Here is a 21416-nt window from a genome sequence, read left to right on the forward strand (position 1 = left end):
GACTGTGAGAGGTCGTAAAATGATAGGAAGAAAAGCCCCCTGATGTTTGTAACAGAAAATTGTTATAGGTATGCAAAGAGGGGTAAAAAGATGGAAAGAGCTCAGATATTTTATTTTGGAGGAGGCAAACTTGAGCCAGTATTGCAGTAGTAAATTTGTATGTAAAATTCCTGAAATCTCTGTCCCGAGCTGTTCAGGTCCTGTTTCACTGATATTTTGTTAGCCAGTTAGTAGCATTCAGAATCTGTTGGAATATTCTCCTTGCCCTTGGACCTACCTTGCAGATCTTTCAAGATAAAGACCTTAGTTTTCTAGATTATTTCAGATTCTTTTTCTTCGGAAATTAGACTGAGCAAAGGGAAACTAGATCAACATAATCTTTTTTTTAATAAAAAACTAGAAAACATTGCTATTTTAACTGTTTAAACTGATTTATCAAATAACTAGTATGCATTTCATCCATTGAAAACCCACTTGAATCCATTTCTTAGAATTAACAGCTAAGGTATCATATTCCCAATTTCATGTTGTTTAGTGTACTTTTTGATGTTGGATGTAAGTTGATATTAATATCAGCTTTATGAAAGTGTGTTGTTGGTTTTTCTAATAAGCAAATGGAATTAAATCTTGATTTTGATTAAATGTTGGGAAGACGTACAACTTTTGGTTACAGCAAGTTGTGGGAATAATGTTCTGCTTTATTCCCAACTGTTTTTTTTTTTTTTTTTTGCAAGTTCAGACATTTTATTTAACATGTCTCAGGTTATCCATTCGTAAAATGGGCATGAGGTTGCATGATGTGACTTAATGAAAATCTGTTGTATGAATACATAGCTACGCTAAGGACAAAAGTACAGAGAGATGCAAACATATTATATTATGTATTATATGTATTATATATTAATAGAGAACAAGATGAAATAAACACGTGGATGTTCCTGTTGTTAGGTAGGCCTAACCACAAAAAGGACTAAATACAGTGAATAACAAATATTTATATCTTTCCCTTTTAAAACCCTTCAGAGAATATACTGGAGAGCTGAGGAAAAGTTCTGATTGATAAAAAGGGTGGGATAAGTTCTACTCCATTCTGTTGGCGGATTTTCATCATAATATGTAGTAAATACCTCCATATCTGTTCAGATGGTTCATCAAAATTAAGGACCAACAACATTACATATGAACATTCAACATTATACACAATTGAATGTTCTTGTATCTTCATTGCTTTTTAAAATATGCCCTGACATCTAGAAATCTCTCATTAGCTCTAGTGAAGTTTCTTTAACAAGGCATGCGTAATTTGGATGTCATTGTGTAGTCTTACCTTCCTTACAATCCACTGGTATTTTAGTCAATTAAAAAAGAAAATCTTATTATTCTCTTTCCTCTTGCTTTCTGTCTGGTTTCCAATGAACTGATTTAACAGAAGGTCAAATTCAGCTCAAACATGAAAAGTGGCTTGAAAATCAAATGCCAGTACAATTGACATGGCTTATATATCCCTCTTCATTGACTTTAAGCAGTATGCTGGTCAGAACTGTAGTTTCAAACTTTTAAATCTCTTAAAACAGTATCTAATGTGGTACAGCTTAACCATTTGTGTTGTCCCTTTTTGTTTCCAGGTATTGACAAAGTTTAAGATTCCATAAGTTTAGAATGGAGGTATCTGGGCTAATGTGTTAATGCTCCTCAAAAATGCCTTAGTTCACATACTAGGTAGTGAATTTGAGATACCTAGTAAGAAGAAAGGTCATCAAAATTTAATTTTCACTCTATTTAATAAGGAAATGTATTTTGTTAATATTTCATGAACTAAGAGAATCTAAATCTTTCACCACTTAACTGATCTTACATTATTGTATAGCATAACCTTCAGAGAAACAATACACTGAAGCAATTAAATTAGCCAGAACTGAAATATAAAGATCCAAATTTACAAGTCCTGAACTGATGATCTTTACTCACGTGAATAGTCCTACTTAAAACACAGTAATTATTTACATTTGTGGAGGTAATTTACAATAGTAGAATTTAGCTGGATCTGTTCCCCTTATCTTTACTGACAGGGCTAAGAACTATCTGACAAAATAAATAATCCTCATTCAATGTGCTATTCATGTTTTCTTGTTTGCCCATATCAGCATCAATCTGAATCTTTCCTGTTCAGATGGTCCCGGGTAATCCTCATAATCTCATTTCTGTTCAGAGATGGTCACAGATACAGGTGGTTCTTAAGAGAAAAGGCACTAGGAAACTATGTTTGACCTTGAATATCGACTTTTGTCTCCTACAGAAGTCACTGGAATTTTTTTGAAAACACCTATGTGGAAAATTAGACCTTTTCTGTTCTGCTAAGCATTTTCTGTGATTTACTTTGAAAAGGAGATGAATAAGAATCACCATAATGTATTGAAATGGACTGATAAGTGGAACAGAGTTACTTACAAAAACGTTACTAAAATGCAAGCTAAATAAATGTCAGGGAATCCTATTAACAGAGATTAATATTTCCAAAGGAAGGGTGGGGGGAAGGCAGTAGTGTTTTGACTTTAGGGAAGGTATTATTTTAGAAAATATGAAATACATATAGCTATTGGCATTCTGTGAGTAGAAAGAAAGCAAACATCATTATTACTCAAATCTAGAAATAAAATTGTTCCAAAACTAGACATATACATTGGTTTTATTTCACAAACAATTTTTCAAGAACTTGGCATTGCCAGCAGGTTTGTCAATGCTTGTGAAAATCAGGCAGACTTTATGTAGGTGCTTTTGAGAACAGGCTGTTAATGATTCTACAGAAAAAAAGGTCAAAAGAAGACTAAAGCAAACAAGGCAGAATGAGAAGAAATCAAAAAAAGAAAAAAAAAAAAGGTAGGATTGCTTCCTTTAAGAAGCAGCTGTTGTGATAACTATGTGTATGCCAAGGTACTCATCAGATGGACTGGTCAGGCCTTGATCAGCCCTCAGAATTATTCACAGGTTTTATTATTTCTATACCATCTGGTCAGAATTCATTACAATGTCTGGAGATACATCTGCTTACTAAATTGTGGGTAGCCAACAACATCTGAGAGGAAATAACTTGGAAGAGTTCTTTATATGCCAATAGGCTCTATGTGTAAGCAATATAAAATATTTTTTATAGATTGGTATATTGTTACGAGCATGAACTGCAATAGTATATTCCAAAATGTTTCTCACAAACAAGTATGTATTTGTCTGATTTTTTTCTATCCTTCCTTGAGTGCAAGTCATATATTATGATTCTATTCACAAGCATTTTTTCTACCATTAAGTTGATCATGAAAATTTAAGTGTAAAGATATAGTATTTTAATACACATGTATTTTAGAACCTGACAATAGAATTGTGAACCTGGAATCTTGAACATCAAAATGTAGTCCAGAATGCATTGCTTATGTCTAGAATGTGCACATTCTTATAAAAACAAACAAAAAAAACCCACCAACTTTGTAATCCAGCAGAACAATTTTCATAGTGCTGAAATTAGCTCCCTTCTATACATACTGCCAATTTATGCCACATTAGTTAATGCATTTTTGAAGATAGCATAATAGCACTTTCTTGCAACAAAGATTATTTTAACCTGATTGATGCTTCCATAGCACCATAGCAGATTGCTTCAGACTTTGGAACCTACTAGTTGTTTTATACATCTTTTTGTTTGTTTGATTGATTTTTAGGAACGGCAAAGTTATTGAAGAAAATGAAAAATATACGTTGAGAGGAAGCAATACAGAACTAACAATAAGAGATATAAAAAATATTGATGCAGGTCCTTACATATGTAATGCTAAAAACAAAGCAGGAAATGATAAAAGACAGACATTCCTTCAAGTTTTTGGTAAGTACTGCATAGAATATACCACCCTTCTTTTTTAAATGCAAACAGTAGGGAAGTGAAATTAGAATTCCCAGTTTTCAGTGCAGTATTCCTGAAAGGTGTCTAGTGATGCAGCAAACAACTTTCTGTATTATTTTACAGCTTTTTCCTTGCTGTTGGCTACTTTAACCTTTATACCTGAATCTAATTTTGAAAAGGCTATCTTCAGCCTTTGCTATTGCACTATTTAGATAGAATACAATGGAGTGTTAAATTGTTAATTCAATCTGCTTTTGCCTTTAAAAGTTGGCTGCTTGCAAGAAAACCAAGGGTAGAAAAAGGGAAAACTATTGAAAGGGAGAAAAAAAAAAAGAAAGGTTATTTGGACTTCTAGGCAGTGCTTTTTTTTTTAGAAGAATGCCATGCAGATATGTTCCTGATTTCGTATTTTTTTTATATATTTTTGATTTTTTAAATACACGATTCAGTCATAAAAATAAATCTGATTTCAAGAAATGACAGTTTTAGAGGCAAAAAAAGTAATAATCTGAAAATGTACTTTTCTTTCTATGCCCTACCACCCAATCTGTTCATGATTCTGTCCTTTACAGAGAATGCTGATGGTTTCTTTGAACTTTTGTGTAGCTATAGCTTATGTGAGCATGCTATGATTCTTATAGCATTTGTGAGAATATAGAAACTCTCCCTCAGAACCATTCTGCAGGATCAAGGCCATAGCTCATTTAGGAGAAGCCTACAAATGAAGTAATATGCCCTGTTTTTTTTTTGTTTTTTTTTACATATAGTATCACTGTTAGAGTGCATTGTTAGAGTGCTTCTATACTGTATAAATAATTAACTGTAGCTTTTAGTAGGTAGAAGGACCACTTATATTTGAACAGCTAAAGCATGTACTTAGGACCATAGAAAATTAAATTTTACATCCCAGCTAAAACAAATAGTAATTTATACAGAGTGAAACAGTTCCAACAGGAGACGCTAATCCGATGTCTTTCACTAGAAGCTGATGGATTGGGTAATGTTGTTATTTTGATGTGGAGCCTGAGGTTGAAGCCATGGTGTAAAGTGAACAGATTAGCTGTGCCTGCGTGCTTTACAGTGTCCTATTTGGGAAACTCTTTATAGCTCTTCTAGACTGTACTGTCTCCAGTCCTCCATAAAATCTAGATGGGCTGCCTAACCACTGGGGTACTTGATGTTTTGTGGTGATTAAGGGTTCTTTTAAGTTGCTTTTCAAAGGAATGAAAATAAACAAATTTTAAGTTTAGCCTAAACATATATATCAAAGTGAAGATTTTTGTGGAAAAGCATTTTATTCAATTGTATTTCAAAAAAAAAAAAAAAAGGAATAGACTTGCTAGTTTTGATATGAGTTTGGGGAAGTTTCAGACAAGAATAATTTTGCATGTAATTCAAATAATTTGAAGTATGGCTGAAATTTACTTAGTTTTGCTTATGGCAAGGTTATTTTTTTAATGCAAGGAACAGTAAAAGGGAGTAATACCAGACTAAGAGCTTTTCCTGTATGTATTCTTCCATCTTCCAACAGCCACTGGTTTGGGGACTCCCCAGAAGGTTGAAGTTAATTAATAAATACCATGAGTTTGTTTAATCCTTTTTGAATCTATATATCCTTTTTGCTTCCACAACATCCTAAACTCCTTAAATAATTCCTTAAATAATTTCTTCCTTGCATGAAAAAGTATTTCTGATGTTCAGGTCTGATGCAGGTTCATTTCTTTGGCTCATAATTCTCATTTTTAAGTGAAGAATAGTTCAAAATGTGCTTTACATCAAGCACAGCTTTATACGTCACTAGTTCATATCTTTTCTAAGCTGAAAATTTCCAGTTTAATTAATTTTTCCTACTATGGAAACCATTATGAATCTCTGATCCATGCATTTCTGTACCTTTCTATTCATAATCCATTATCTGTGAAATGGCAAGACAGGACTGACATGCAGTATTCACATTGTGGGGGAAGCAGGCTGCTTAGCAGCACAGTCCTGCTTCTGCTTTCATCTCCATGCCTTGTTTTATATTCTCTTTACCTCTCTGGCTCTCCCAAGTATTGAACTGACATTTCCATAGAACTGTCAGTGGTGTCTCCCAGGTCTCTTTCCTGAGTGGTTATAGCTAATTTAGAGCACATCATTGAGTGCGTATATTTAGAATTCTGTTTCCCGTGTGCTTTACTATTGGATATATTCCAATTAGATTATAATAATCTGTGTACTGTTAGTTTGACTTCAAGGCATTGTATGAGAAAATAAGCCTCTTACCTCATTTGTAATCTCTGAAGCTCAGTGTGATTTTAGTCTAATATTTCCTTTACAAAGTTCACCTCTCACTCTGAAATTGTGGAGAAGAGTTGCTGTATTTTCTCCTACAAAGAGCTTTGTTTTTAACTTTGTCTCTTTCACACAGGTTAAACTCCCAGACAATATATATAGCCAACAAGTTATTATACTTTTCTTCCCCTTAAATGTATTAAAAAAACTGCAGAATGAAAATGGCAAGGCAGATGGCTAATTATTATAGCTAAATAGTACACAAACAACCAGTTGGTGTTAAAATGACCTATTAAATTACATAATTCTTCTCCACTTCATTAGCTTGTTTGTCTCACCTACCTTTTATCTCTAATGATAATTTACAATTCAAGCTTCTTGAGTCAGTGACTATTGTTTGTACTACAACAGGTCTCTGGTAGGGTTGAAACTCATAATACCAGTAATGTAACCATAAAGCAATAATGATAACAGTAATATTACAGAATTCAGCATTTAAATTTCTTAGTACTCTGCACTTCTTGAATGGACATGCCCATCACTGTGCCATCTAACACCTGCATATGTTTATTTCTGTGACTTAGATATTTTTGTTAAAAAAAATTGTTAGTTTGTTTCCAATATTAGCATTTAAAAAGCTATTTCATCCTCATCAAATTCTTATTTTGACAGTTTTTCTGGAGCATTAACATACATATCGAAACCTATATGCTCCCACCCTACTCTCCCTAGTTTTTCATCTTCTTTACTGCCTTTTATCTGTTCTGTGTAACACATCTTAGAGGAGTAAAGAAAGTCATGTTCACAGAAGATTTCTTACTGATCATGATTTGGTAATCTCATTCTGTTATGAGAATAGAGGACCTCCTATGGTTCTTTTTCTCTGTATTGTTATCCATTAGAGATCTCATCTGTATTAATGACTAGAAATTACCCTAAGATTTTTGGTACTGATTTATTTGGCTTTAGTCCTCTGAAATAGACTGAGAAACCTACATTTGCACAGTAGTAATCACTGTGGCTATACGAAAATACTGTGCGAGACATTTGTAGAGAGATGTTTTGATTTTACTACTGTAGTCAGGGTTTCTACCTTACATTAGCTGATCTATGATACCTTTCACCTGATATTTGTAATATAGCTACCCTGCTCCCCACCTGCAGTGCTGCATTCAGCTCTGGGGCCCTCAACTTAAGAAGGACATGGACCTGTTGGAGTGAGCCCAGACGAGGGCCACAAATTTGATCAAAGGTCTGGAGTACCTCTCCTGTGAAGACAGGCTAAGAGAGCTGGGGATGTTCAGCCTGGAGAAGAGAAGGCCCCAGGGAGACTTTGTAGCAGACTTCCAGTACCTAAAGGGGGCCAGGAAAGCTGGAGAGGGACTCTCTATCAGGGAATGTAGGGATAGGAGAAGTTTGATAGTTCTAAAGTAAAAGAAGGCAGATTAGATTATATACAAGGAAGAAATTCTTTACTCAGAAGGTGTGTAGGCACTGGAACATGTTGCCCAGAGAAGCTGTGGATGCCCCATCCCTGAAAGTGTTCAAGGCCAGGCTGGATGGGGCTTTGGGCAACCTGATGTAGTGGAAGGTGTCCCTTCCCATAGCAGGGGGCTTGGAATTGGATTATCTTTAAGGTTCAACCCAAACCATTCTGTGGTTCTATGATTCTGTGATTCTATGAAATCTTTAAAAATATTTTTAGTAATTTTCCCTACTATTAATTTACATTGTTTTGCATTGTTTGCTTTGTTTTGTTATGCAATTAGCCATGTGTATTGATGTGTATATGTTGTAAACATTTTGAAATATGAAATACCACATTGTTACTACTATGGGCACCCTGACAAAAATTTCCAAAATAACATAATAATTAGCAGTGGATTTAATAGCAGTCAAGAAAATTGAATCCTTTACAACTTTTTCCACATTTTCTTACTTTCTCAGACAGACCTAAACCTGTATTTCTTCATGATTATTTCTCCAGGGTGATGGCAGTAGTGTTCATTTACCTTATCATAAAAAAAAATGTTCAGGCTAAATGAAGCAAAGTTAGCTTTAATTAAAGATAAATCCATGCTTTATAAGAATAGTGCTTATGTTCTGAGGATAGTTTTTGTCTTCATTTTGCTTATTCTTTGGTTGCTCACTTCCACTCCTTAATTGATTAAATTCTTAAGTAATTAACTTAAATGGTTCTGCCATTCTGTGATGCATAATCAGGTGACATTTCTTCAACAAATTTTCTCTCTTCTGCATGTATGCCATGGAAAGAGACATTTTAATGTCTAGAATTTTCTATTTCTAGAAAGAAAAAAAAATCTTCACTCAGAATTGGTTAAAAAAATCGAGAGGAATTCTGTTATATATTAATTTGAGGTTTTCTAGGGTATAGCTGTTATACCTATATGATCAATGAGGGTGGACTGAGATTATGAAAAGTATTTCATTGGCATTTCAGTAGTTTCTGATGATTTTGTAGAAGTCAAGGGAAAAATACTTTAAGAAGCACTACATAGTACCCTTTATAATTATAGTATATTTTGACCACATACTATTTCTGTTTTCTAGATGTCTTTTTAAATATAATCTTATATAAAAGGAAGGTTTATGCAGCTATGTTCAATATAACTTTTGTTGATAAATGAGAAAAGTGTGTAGTAGTATTCCTTTTCTTATCTGTTATCAGGCAGAGGAGAGGATGGAAAATGTAACTGACCTCTCCTGTTTTATCCCTCTTAGCTATATTCCAAATGCCAAAATTAAAAACATTGAGGTTAATTTAGGCCCTCAAAAGGCTTGCATCTTCGAACCAAGCAGGCTAGAGTGAGTCTATAATGAGATTGTGGCGTGCAGATTGCCTAAATGTTTCCATTATTTTCACATTTATAGTGCCTGAAGCACACCTAGCTAATTTTTCTTTCAGTTTAGTAAGTAGTTTAATATGTGTTTTGTGTTTTTTTTTTTTTTTTTTTTTTTTTTTTTTTTTTGTGATAGTTTTACACAGCTGGGCAGCTGAGCTCCACCACAACCTTTCCCTCAAAGGAAAAGGAAAGGGAGAGAAAATATAATGATAAGGGTTCAAGGGCTGAGATAAGGACAGGGAAATCACTCAACCATTATTGTCATGGGTAAAACAAACTCAGCACAGGGAGATTAATAAAATCTATTACCTATTACTAACAAGCTAGAGCAGTGAGAAACTCAAACCATCTCCGCCCCGCATTCACCCTGTTTCTCCAGGGCTGTTTCCCACTCCTCACTCTCCCAGCTGCTGTTGTGTAGCGGTTTTTATCCCCTTTCTTAAATCTGCTCTCACAGAGGTGCAAACAACATCACTTATTGGCTTAGCTCTGGGCAGTGGCAGGTCCCTTTGGAGCTGGCTGAAACTGGCCCTTATCTAACATGGGGCAGCTGCTGGAATCTTCTCACAGAGGCCACCCCTTCAGCCCCTCACTACCAAAACCCTGCCACATAAACCTAATACAGTTTTCTAAGATACAGTTTGATACATATATGGGAGCTCTTTGTTTAAACCTATTGATACACACAGGAAGGGAATACTGTGTGTCTATGTATGCAGCTATCTGTGCCTGCTCATCAGAGGCATTATGAAGTATACCAACCGCAGCTTCATAAAGTGAAAGTCATCAATAAAAGATGTAGTCTCAAACATTTATACATTTTCTGTATGCCTTCATTCCTCCCTCCTAGCTTCTTGCCTGTGTAGAACACTTCTACTTCTTAAAATAAAAATTACATTGTCTATAAAGGCAGTGATGCCAGTTTTCTCAGAAGACGAATCTTAAATCCTTTTTTTGAGTGTGAAGTAGTAATACTGTTTTAACTTGTATAAAGACTCAGGTTTATCATGCACTAAATCAAGTCAACACTTTATACTAGTGTGTGTGCATTTGTTTTTATGATAGGAATGAAGTTTCAGGAATCAATTTCCTAGATATTTCCTTGCTGGGCTCTCTGGCTTGTTTATAAAATTCAAATTGTATCAGCAGTCTCCAGGGTTGCAGTTTTGCTACCTGATTCAAATGTGGCTGTGCAGGAAGATAACATGGGAGTGAGATTCCTCATATGTAATATTAATGAAGAGATCCAACCAGGCAGTGGTGCGGGCGTATATTAAGCCTCTTGCTAGTAAATTGATGGACGTATTAATATAAACTAGCTGTTTAGAGCAGTTATTTTCCAGAGATATAATCAAAACTTTCTCAAGCTTTTTCTTTGTTCAGCTTCCCAAGTCTGATGAACCTCTTTTGTCAATGCTATGAGTAGAACTCTGTGAATGCACTAAATTGTGTATCTTTTTCAAGGGATCAGTTGCAAGCAGCAAATAGTAAATCTAGAGTCTCTAATTACTATCATGTTCTTAACCTTTGCAGAGGAGACTGTAAGGTATGCAACAGTAACCATGAACATTCAGTTTATGAGGTATTCCTGTTGTCTGAAGCAAATACAGAAGAAATCAAGCAAAAAAAATAATAATAATTGGAAAGAAACCTGTTTATTGAGAAAGTTGTAGGGAATTGAAGACCAAACTTCTCTGCTCCATGAACAAACTTTCCAAACGGTGAATGTTATTTCTTTATTTGGCAGCATCTCTTTTAATATTTCGAAATGCATCTATAGTGATGAACACAAAATCACAGAATGGTTGAGGTTAGAAGTGATCTCTGGAAGTCATCTGGTCCAACACCCCTGCTCAAACAAAGCCACCGAGAACAGGTTACCCAGGACCATGTCAGTTCCATTGCCTTGCAAGTAAAATCACTTTAATGAGCTCAAGCCTGACTCTTTTCTATGTTCAAGCCTTCTTTCATTTCAGACAGGCCATTCAGTTAACAATTTTTAAAGTACATTATTATCAGGTTGGATATTAAGAAAAGATTCTTCACTGAGAGGGTGGCAGGCAACAGGTTCCCCAGGGAAGTGGTCATGGCACCAAGCCTGATGGAGTTCAAGAAGCATTTAGACGATGCTCTCAGACATAGAGTTTAGTTTTTAGGTAGTCCTATGTGGAACTAGGAGTTGGACTCAGTGATCCTTGTGGATCCCTTCCAACTCAAGATATTTTGATTCTACGATTATAATACAAATACTTCAGTGTTTTTGACTGAAGAAAATAGCAAAGAGGTGGAAACATCCTGGACTGAAATCCCAAGATCCTATATTTTCATTGGTTGTTGTGCAACTTGAAGTCAGGAAAGTTGATTGCTCATATAGATAGTAGTGTTAAGCCTTTAGCTAAGCCTAAGTAAATAAACATAAATGTGCTTGTTTGTTGTTTTTTTTTGTTGTTGTTTTTCAGAAAGAAAGTCATTAAAAATATTTTGACATGACATTTTTTATGCAGGGTGAATAATGTAATTTGTATTTTTAACAGTACAGCCTCAAATAATACAACTTAAAAATGAAACCACATTTGAGAATGGGAAAGCCACCCTCATCTGTGAAGCAGAAGGAGAACCTATCCCAGAGATTACTTGGAAAAGGGCCACTGATGGAATAACTTTCTCTGAAGGTGACAAGGTAAATCAACCCTTAAAGTATCTAAATACATGTTGTCTGGGCAATCTTCTTTTCATAAGTGGAAAATTAATTGAAAGAAACTGGAATTAACTGAGGTAATATAAGAGATGTGGAAATTCAAAATCTTAAATTATAAAAAAAAAAAAGAAGGAAAGAAAAAAGCAATTAAAGTGCTGAAAGGCAGTTTACTTCATGAAATAGTCCCTACTAAGGGTTTCAATTTCTTTTTGATTACAGTGGCTGCCCTTAGCCCTTCTTGACTATATTTGGAATCTGCCCAGTATTTCTGAAAATGCTATGGATCCTATAGATATCTGAAATATATATATATATATATATATATAATATATATATACATATAAATATAAATAAATAAATAAATAAATATATTATACTTAAATATAAATATATATATAAATATATATAAAAATATCTGAAATATATATGTATATATAAAAAATTTCCAAACACTTTGGAGAGCTTTCTTTTCCACTTACATTTTTTTTCTTACTTTACTCCTTTCTTATGTTTTCTCTCACAAAGAGCAAAGTAGTTTATAATTACAAATTGAGCCCATTTTCACATTTGATTTACCATTTTCAAGTTTTATTACAAAAGTAAGTTGAGTAGAAAAAGATTACAGTATGATAATGGAGAAAGTCAGTTACTGTGGGAACAAGAGCTGTAATTAGATGGAATGGTTAGCAAAAGGGAAGGGTGTAATGTTACTCTTAACCATGTAGATAGTTTCTACAGAGCTTTTTAAAGCATAATTTTCTTTTAATGTTTAAACAAGTATTCTTAATTTCTTTATATAAAATATATAATTTATCTGCACTAGTTAAAGTCTGAGCCTCTCTGGTTTGCTAATTCAGAAATTAGATTCTACATAATCTATACAGACAGTCCACTTGCAGATGTTTGCATATTAATAGCTGTTGCTTAAAAAAAATTGCCAAACCTACACAGTGATCAAGCAAATCAGGGAATTAGATACAGAGTAAGTCACTCAGTTTATAGGGTATTATTGTATATTATGGGAATATATATTTTCATTATTTGTGTTCTAAAGGACAATGTCTTGTCTGGTCTAGTCTCCTATTCAACCCTTCCCGGCACTGAGGCAGTTTTTGTGAGGTTTTGCCTATCATTTTTCCTGCTCTATGATTTCAATTTCAGAGAAACATAGCACTATTTATATCATATTTTTAATTAGTTTTGCACTAAAATAAAACAGTCGCTCTCCTCCTTAAATATTTAAAGTCAAAGGTGATCTTTCTAATACACAAAGACTAGACCTGGTTCAAAGGTTACAAACATAGCTTTTCGATTACGTTTGGAATGTTCCTAAAAATAATTAGTTATATCAGAAAATGAAAATGAAAGCAAATTGCAGAAATAAGCCAAACACATTGATTCAGTTGAATTCTGAAATTTATCCAGTGCTCATATAGTATGGTATTACATTCTTAATTCAAACTGCACGTGTTTAAACTCTCTAGACCTGTCAGTGTTACCTATGTACCATTTTTTTGAACCGTGGTTCAACTGTATAGTACTGAAAACCAAACTAAAACCTATATTGAGTTGCTACTAGTGTGTTGACATGCTGTATGCAGAAGAACAAGAATGAATACAGTTATGTGGTTTCATTTTGTTCTTGCCAATGAAGGAACTTTCGGTATATTGCTCATGGGCAAGTTTTTGCTGAATGCTGAATAACTGTTCTGAAATACTGTATGTCTTGAGCTATAAAATACGCTGCTACATTGACCACGTGGTCCTCCAACACTCTAAAGGGGCAAAGCCTTGACTTGAGCTTTCCTACCAAGTTTTTTGAATACATTAACAGGGAAACAAACTGACAGTGAATAAATTATTGAATAATTGTTGAATAACACAGCAGTGTTCTGCACTAGAAAAAAAAGGAAAAAGTGAGTTGAAGAAAATGGGAGTGTTCATAACATAGCCTTAAACTGAATTTATTTATAATGTATGTGATAACTTGAAATAATCAAAGAATAATAGACTATCCTGAGTTGGAAGGGACCCACAAGGATCATTGAGTCCAACTCCTGGCTCCACACGGGACTACCCAAAAATCAGAAACCATGTGTCTGAGAGCGTTGTCCAAACGCGTCTTGAACTCTGGCAGGCTCGGTGCCATGACCACTGCCCTGGGGAGCCTGTCCCAGTGCCCGACCACCCTCTGGGTGAAAAACCTTTCCCTAACACCCAACCTGACCCTCCCCTGTCCCAGCTCCATGCCGTTCCCTCGGGTCCTGTCGCTGTCCCCAGAGAGCAGAGTTCAGCACCTGCCCCTCCGCTCCCCTCGTGAGGGAGCTGCAGGCCGCCATGAGGCATCCCCTCAGTCTGCCCTGCTCTGGGCTGAACGAACCGAGGGACCTCAGCCACTCGTCAGACGTCTCTAGACCCTTCACCTTCTTCATAGCCTGCCTTTGGATGCTCTCTAATAGTTTTATGTCCTTCTTATATTGTGGTGCCCAAAACTGCACATAGTGCTCAAAGTGAAGACACACCAGCGCAGGGAAGAATGTGGCAATGTCCAATCACCAGAGATATTTGCCCAAGTATAAAAATTATTCTCTACATTCAGTGAATTAATCTTTTGAACTTCTTTTAGTATTTTTTTAAGTGATATAGACTGTACCTTACAAACATTTTTCTTGAATTAATAATTTCTTTACGGAATGATACTGTTTTCTTCTGTAGAAGATGAAAGAACTGCTCTAACCATAATTGTAACATAGTGATGATTTAAAGAAAAAAAAAACAAAGTGTTGTTATTATTTTTAATTATAGTTTTATTAGATTTACTATTTAGCTCTTCAGTCTTGTTCTTGTTTTGCTAAAATGCAAGTATACCTTGTATGGATAGTTGCAGGATGTGATGTTTGAAATGTTTGACAGCTCCATAAACTTGAAATGTTGCATAAAGAATTTCTAGTGGAGGAAAAAAAAATGGTATCTTTTTTCTTAATAAAACAACAAAACCAGAATTAATTTGATCAAAGAAGATATGGGCAGCTTATTATGGAACACCCAAATTATATAATGACTCCTCCTTTCCTTTCTCTCTGTCCAAAACAAGATGGAATGAATATAATACTGCAAAATTTGAGTGATCATTTGGTTAATGGGATTTTCTGTGCTACTTTAACTGAGATTAAATATCAGTGTGTGTTATCTATGTCTTTGTGATTGATGAGCAATTACTTTTTCCTGTATGAAAGAGTTTTATTATAGTACTGGCTAATGTGACTGTCTTCTCTTGTAGTTATATTAAGTCAACATTTATTACCAAAATTCCAAGTTTTTCCCAATTAGAAAAAATGTTATAGTTTCCTTTGAGGTTATCAGAGTCTGTGGGATTGCACAGTTGCAGACCGCTGTATTTCTTGCTAAAGATATTTTTTGTAATCTGCGAATCATAATTCAGAGTTTTGCTTTGTAATAGTTCGGACATGAAATTTAATAAGATTGTAGCAGGCTGTTCTGGAGTTTGCCGTCCTAAATCTATACTGTAATCACTCAGACTGGTTACTGCAATCTTTCTGGTAATAGCTGAATGTCATGATCTGTAGCGAGTAAGGATTCTTGCGGGCCTGTTTGATTTTTTTCTTCCCTTACTGCTAATGGTGGACCCTTTACAGGTTTACAGTCACTTGTCACAGCTATGCAAAAGACATTTAAGTCCTTTATATAGATTCTTGTCATTCATTTTCAGTCCTTGACACTCCTGTGTTGTCTAGTTACATCCTTATATGCGTTTATGTAGGTGTCATATATAATATATGAAAGAATGTGGGATGGCCAATAAATGTTGTGGACTCATATTGTTGTTTCAGAGTAAATCCCAGAACACTGTAGAGTTTCAAAGAGCTTGGAGAGACCAATGAGTGTGGCAGTAGCTAAAAGGATAACTAAAGTCTGTATGACTTGTTCTAAAGCAAAATAGTAGGAAAGCTGAAGTAGATTCAATAAATATTTTTTTCAGTAATGCAATTAGTGATAGTTGCCATGAGTTCGCTGCAAATAGATCTTGTCGAACTGACTCAGTATACATTTAAAATCCTAGTTATTTTATACCGAAGTTAACTGAGTCAACAAGCTAATCATTTCTGAGGCATTAGAGTTGGTGACAAATGGATAACCAGCAGGCTTGGAAGTCCAGCTATAAATAGGGGTGCTCATACCTCTCTGAACTGTTATAATGCATGAAGGATGACTTGTTCTTACCTGATGCTTGCCACCTTAAGCCCCTTTAGACCACATCCTTCTTGACAAATGGAAAAAAAATCAGCAAGCAAGCAAATTTGATAGATACTATTAAATAGTATATCTGTATGAAAGAAAGAAGTAGATCATTGGAATGCCAGTTTATACAAGTGTGGGATTTTGAGTACAGGTCATGTTCAGTAACAGATTTAGGCATTTACAGCTTGGGCATTCCTGTGCCTAGTCATTACACAGTCTGAAAGAGGAATTTAAAAATCCAGAATTCTACCTCTTGTTTACATGGTGAGGGGAGAATCATTTGTCTTACAGAGGTCCTGCAGAAGACAAGTACACTGTACAGAGACAACTGCTAAGGACAGTAAATGAAGTATGACCCCATTCCCGCTACAGCTTAGATGGCAGCATCAGGCTGCAGAGAGACATCTGGTGTATCAAGTATCCACATTGTCCTTTTGAGGATAGCTACCCAAGAAATACCCTTTCAAGAAAATGAGTTAGGTGGGGTGCACATTTTAAATAATAGCCTTGTTTAAAGAGCAACCACTGATGAAGGAAGAGATCTGAATGTGAGATTATTTCTAGCCTTCACGAATTCAAAATAATGTTTTATTTTAAGTGATAGATCTTATAACCAGAACATCAAAACGTAGGCTTTTTTGAGTTTTGAAATGGTAATGTCCAAAAGAATAGAAAATATGCACTAAAGTCATAGATGGAAGAAATAACCCTACTGCGCTTAAGGAAGATAATGAGTAGGAGGTCTATAATGATCTCTTTGTAAAATACGAATTTGATAAAGGATTTTCAGTATACCAGATCCATGTATTTGAAAGCTGAAGCCAAATGATTTCAAACCAAACTCAAAGAACCCTTTTCCTCTCTTTTTTCAGTTAGCCTATGGAACAATCTACCATACGGTGTAGTCTCTCTTTCTTTGAGAATTTGAAATAAAGGTGTCTTTCTCCTTCCTCTGACCACTGTTGAAAGTTTAAATGGCAAAGTTTTCCAGGCAGTCACATTAGATGACCTCTGTAATCCCCTTAAAGCTTTATAACTCATAACTACATGAGAGTGGGTAAGCCTGAGTAAATGAATGATTATGTGTGACAGAAAGCATTTGGCTCACCCTTAAAGAATTGAAAATTGAAATGGAGATTTACTCCAAGACTAGAGCTTCATCTGCTGTTGCAGTGGCAAGCCAAAACTCTGCTTGGTGTATGTACTTGTCTTCTGCACTTCTAGTGCCCAACTCCCCAGCATTGCATGTTCCGTCACTGACGTGCCCGCCTGGCCATTGCCCTTTTCAGCTGTGATTTAAAATGGTGTGATCCTACAGACTTCTGTGCATCCAGCAGGCCTGGACCTTTTCCCAGTAAAAAGAGGAGACAGGAGATTTGCAGTTTGTAGAACAGAAGGAAGGACAGTGAATGGATTTGATTTGCTGTAATCACTTATAAAATGGGTTTTGGATATATACACACTCTTCTGCACACGTCCCTGCGGGACAGCACATCCTGATTCTCTAATACAAAAATGTCATTGATTCCTGTGCATCCAGCAGAAGCATGAGGGCAAAGTTTCATGGTGTAATTTCCTAGTGTAGTTCTAGCAGAATTATGAAAGCTGACCAATGTTTTTAATTACCATTTCAAGCTCTGTTTTGGAATACAAATAGCAATAGCAGATGGGGCTTGATATGAGACAGTAGCTCCACTGTATGCAGCATGTGTCCAAAGAAACAACCTTTACCCTGAAGAATTTACAATCTAAACATGTAAAATGAATGAAAGAAGAAAAAAATCAGTGCACATAGATCACAGTCAAGTATCTGATACTCAGTTTTGATAATGTTTCATATATGGGGCAACTAGTTTAGAAAAAAAAAAGGAAATAAATGCTACTTTATTTTACATATATTTGATACAGATTCACCAAATGTCTTTAAAATACCTTGCACTATTCTACTTGTATCCACAAGTAAAAAGATCTCAGATTTTAAATTTCATAATGAAAACTATAGAGATAGTTTGAGTTCTGCTTCCTTCCAAATACCATCCTGAGTGTCCCCGTGTAATCTCCTATGACATTGTTTCTAAATATTGCAGAGCCCAGACCAGCAATTAAATTCTTTTCCAAGTTTGAATTCACTTTATATTGCCATAAATAACAACTAGTTTGAGTTTGTAGTTTTTCACAGTTGTCATGATCAGACAATAGAAAAAGGATTTGGGGTTTGTTTTGTCTTTCCTCTTTGAAAGGTCAACTCTGATTTTTTCCCAAGCCCGTTAACTTTGCTTCAACTGTCACAAATATTAAAAAAAGAATTGGATTTCTTTGACTCTCTGTATATGCTATTGTCACCTCATAAAAGAATCAGTGTTATAGAAGCAATATTATAGTAAATGTCGGTGAATTATCCGGTCTTTATTTTGAGATTGTAATGAGAGCTCTTATATTCTTACATCAAGGATGACCTCTGTATTTGAGTGATAACTCACCTAGAAAGAGGAAACATAAATGTATTGAGGGTATTTTAATTGATTGCAGGAGATTTCTTTCTTTTTACAAGCTATACAAATCCTAGCCTTTGTATGTTCATCTCTGGAACATCTCTTTTGAATAGTTGGAAAAATGTAAGGGGCAAATTCTCTTGCCTTACTGAAGAAAATTGTTATAACCTGTTTTATGTATGTGTTGTGTGAACAGCTTCTACTTACAATGCCGTAGACTATTTTTGCCATTGTAAGATCTGTTCAGGCCTGCAGGCCAGAACAATTTATGTAGGCTGCTGCAATTGGCTCGTACAATGCAGTTGACTGTGCAGTCGAGACACGGCAAGCAGTTCAGCCAGGCATCATTGTCTGGGTAGACAGCTGGGCACTGGTTGGGTAGCTGAGATGCAGCAACAGCTGATGGCCACCACTCCAGTCATTCTGCTTACATGGGAATAAGCAGAGCAACTTGAATCTATTTTTGTTGTTGTTGTTGTTTTTCAAATGAAGCCTAATGGATATCACATGCTAAGGATATGAAATAGAAGAATAAGAATATTTTGACTGGAAGGAGAAAGTAAATAAATGGAATTATGAGTGAGTAGAAAGCATGGGGTTGGCCTTAAATGTTAGGTAATTAGTACTGTTGGAGCTATAAAGATTTATATCCTCTGGCATATACAAACCATGGGGCACATCTGAGCGCTGAATACTATATTCTCACCAGTCATCAAGTACACAGAAATCTTCATATGTGTTGGGTTTTCTTCACCTTTTCTATGGCGTTTTTTATGGCATAGTTCAGATACAGTATCATAGTGTTGGGATAAATTCTTCAGGAGCTAAAAATAGAGTTTACAATTTTGGGAGATGACAGTATTTTAGTAGGAAGATTGATTTTGGAGGAGTAAGATAGTGTGCAGTTAGAGGGCTGAGGAAATAAAAAGCAGTTTTCCTGGGTGAGTTGATGAAGCATTATATAAGGAAAGTTGCAAACCATTGTGGGTATTTCAAAATCATTAAGTAGTCCAACCAATCATCTGAGTTCTGCTCCCTCTTTTTGGTAACAATATCTGCAGTGATATTTAAATGAAGCCAAAACTGAAGTCAGATACAATTTTAATGTACCATAGCATCTTCCCTAATGCAGGTTTGAACGGTGGTTACATTGACAACTCCACAGTAAATCTCAGCCACATGACCTGAGGGCCCTTAAATTCGTTTCTCTTTTAGGAGACAAATTAAATGTTCTTTTACCCAGAGTAGACCCAAATTGCTTTAAATGCACACATCCATATATGTATTCAAGCTGTATGGATGGCTGTATTGGTATTACACTGTCCCAGAATTATCTCATTTCTGCAAATTTTTCCTTTTAGTGAAGCTTTGAAGTCATTTTGCATAGGGGAGGGAATTAAGGAGGCAAAGTTGTTGCTCTTTGCTTTTTTTAAAGATGGCAAAAAGCCAAGAAAATGTAAATTTTAATAGTTTTCCTATTTTAAAAGCTTACACAAACTAGGGGAAAAGGAACATCACTAATTTAATCAATTGTCTTAAATTACATCTAAACTTATATAAGTACAGAGTTTTTTAATCCATAAATGGATAATCATTTTTCTAACTGATTTATATTTCAAACTTAAAAACTGTATCCCATTTTCAATCCATATTCTTATATCTACTTGCTGCATAGTTAGTATATTTTTGGGTACTTTCTGTGGGTTGTGATGTTTCATTTACAGGCTGAAATAAAGCCATATAGCCATATAAGCTTCAAAATAGTTTTTCTTTGCCTGCCAATATTAGTTTTCTCCATTTAGTCATCAGTGATTATATTCTCTGTTACACTAATGAAGACTGAAATTATTGGGGAGCTTTTTATGGACCAGCATTTCCTATGATACCAGTGCAGGTTGGACTTGAATATTCATTCATTTATTGCTTCTGCTACACAATATTGTTTCATGAGCTACTGTCTGTGTATCAGTTGTATTATCTGCTACCTGCTTAATAACATTTTCATACAGCTGTTGCTTGTTTGATGAAATAGGGATCCTGCAAATGATACAATAAGCACCACAGCCACATGTTATAAACTGGTGTCATTTGGTAGTGTTGGTGTACTAGGAGACATTCTCCAGAGATTTCAGAAATGATAAATCTTTAGATACCATGGAAACCCATGGGAAAAGGGAAATATAGGCTATGGCATGACCAGCAACGGAATGCTGCAAAGGTGTATTTTACTCTATTAAAACCTGTTAGCAGTTTTTCTGACGTGAAAAGCAGTCTGAATTCTCTTGCATGTTAGGAGAAAATGGAAAGACTTGTATTTAGACTTCTGGCAAAACCAAGAGGAAAGCAAAGTTCCTGTATTCTATTTTTCAATCTATCGTTTGTTTTGTTTAACAAACTATATAAACTCTGTAATAATTAGTTCTTAATAATTTATTCATGTCCTTAGTATGCTGTTGAAAACATGTTTTACTATTACATTTTCATCTCCCTCTATGCATCCTTATGCATTGCATAAGAACTCCCCTCTACACGTGGGCCTGTGTTACTAAAATTTCTAAATGTCACAATAATATGAATAGTGGTATCAACAATAAGATTTATTTTTGTCTTTACTTTGTATAAATTTCTACTTATACAAATCAAGTTGTGACATCTCTGCCAAAAGTCAATGAATTATAAGTGTATATAGTAATCTTTACCTTACTGTAAGCTGACTTTCTAACATGCTTTAATATACCTTATAGATAGATGATACATCACATTATAACCTCAGGGTTATCTTACATGGTAAAAATGTATTGAATTAATATAATATTCTATAAATGTTCTCTTCTTACAATAGTATACAAAAGTAGTTATTTATGTAGAAATTGACAATAAAAATCCAATTTTGTGAATACTTAGAGCTCTAAACTGAAAAAAAATACCATTTCACTAGC

At 35.0% G+C, this 21416-nt stretch overlaps 1 protein-coding gene across 3 annotated transcripts in view; it reads left to right on the top strand.

Annotated features, from left to right (window-relative positions):
• Nucleotides 1-21416, top strand: part of NCAM2 (neural cell adhesion molecule 2) — a 285939-nt gene that overhangs the window by 164521 nt on the left and 100002 nt on the right. For all 3 annotated transcript variants that reach the window (XM_040576190.1, XM_040576175.1, XM_040576184.1), the window contains exons 7-8: nt 3711-3871; nt 11562-11707. In XM_040576190.1, the coding sequence (XP_040432124.1) occupies nt 3711-3871; nt 11562-11707 (307 nt within the window). The remainder of the gene's footprint in view (nt 1-3710; nt 3872-11561; nt 11708-21416) is intronic.

The sequence above is a fragment of the Cygnus olor genome, chromosome 1 (assembly GCF_009769625.2).
Source record: "Cygnus olor isolate bCygOlo1 chromosome 1, bCygOlo1.pri.v2, whole genome shotgun sequence".
Lineage (NCBI taxonomy): Eukaryota > Metazoa > Chordata > Aves > Anseriformes > Anatidae > Cygnus > Cygnus olor.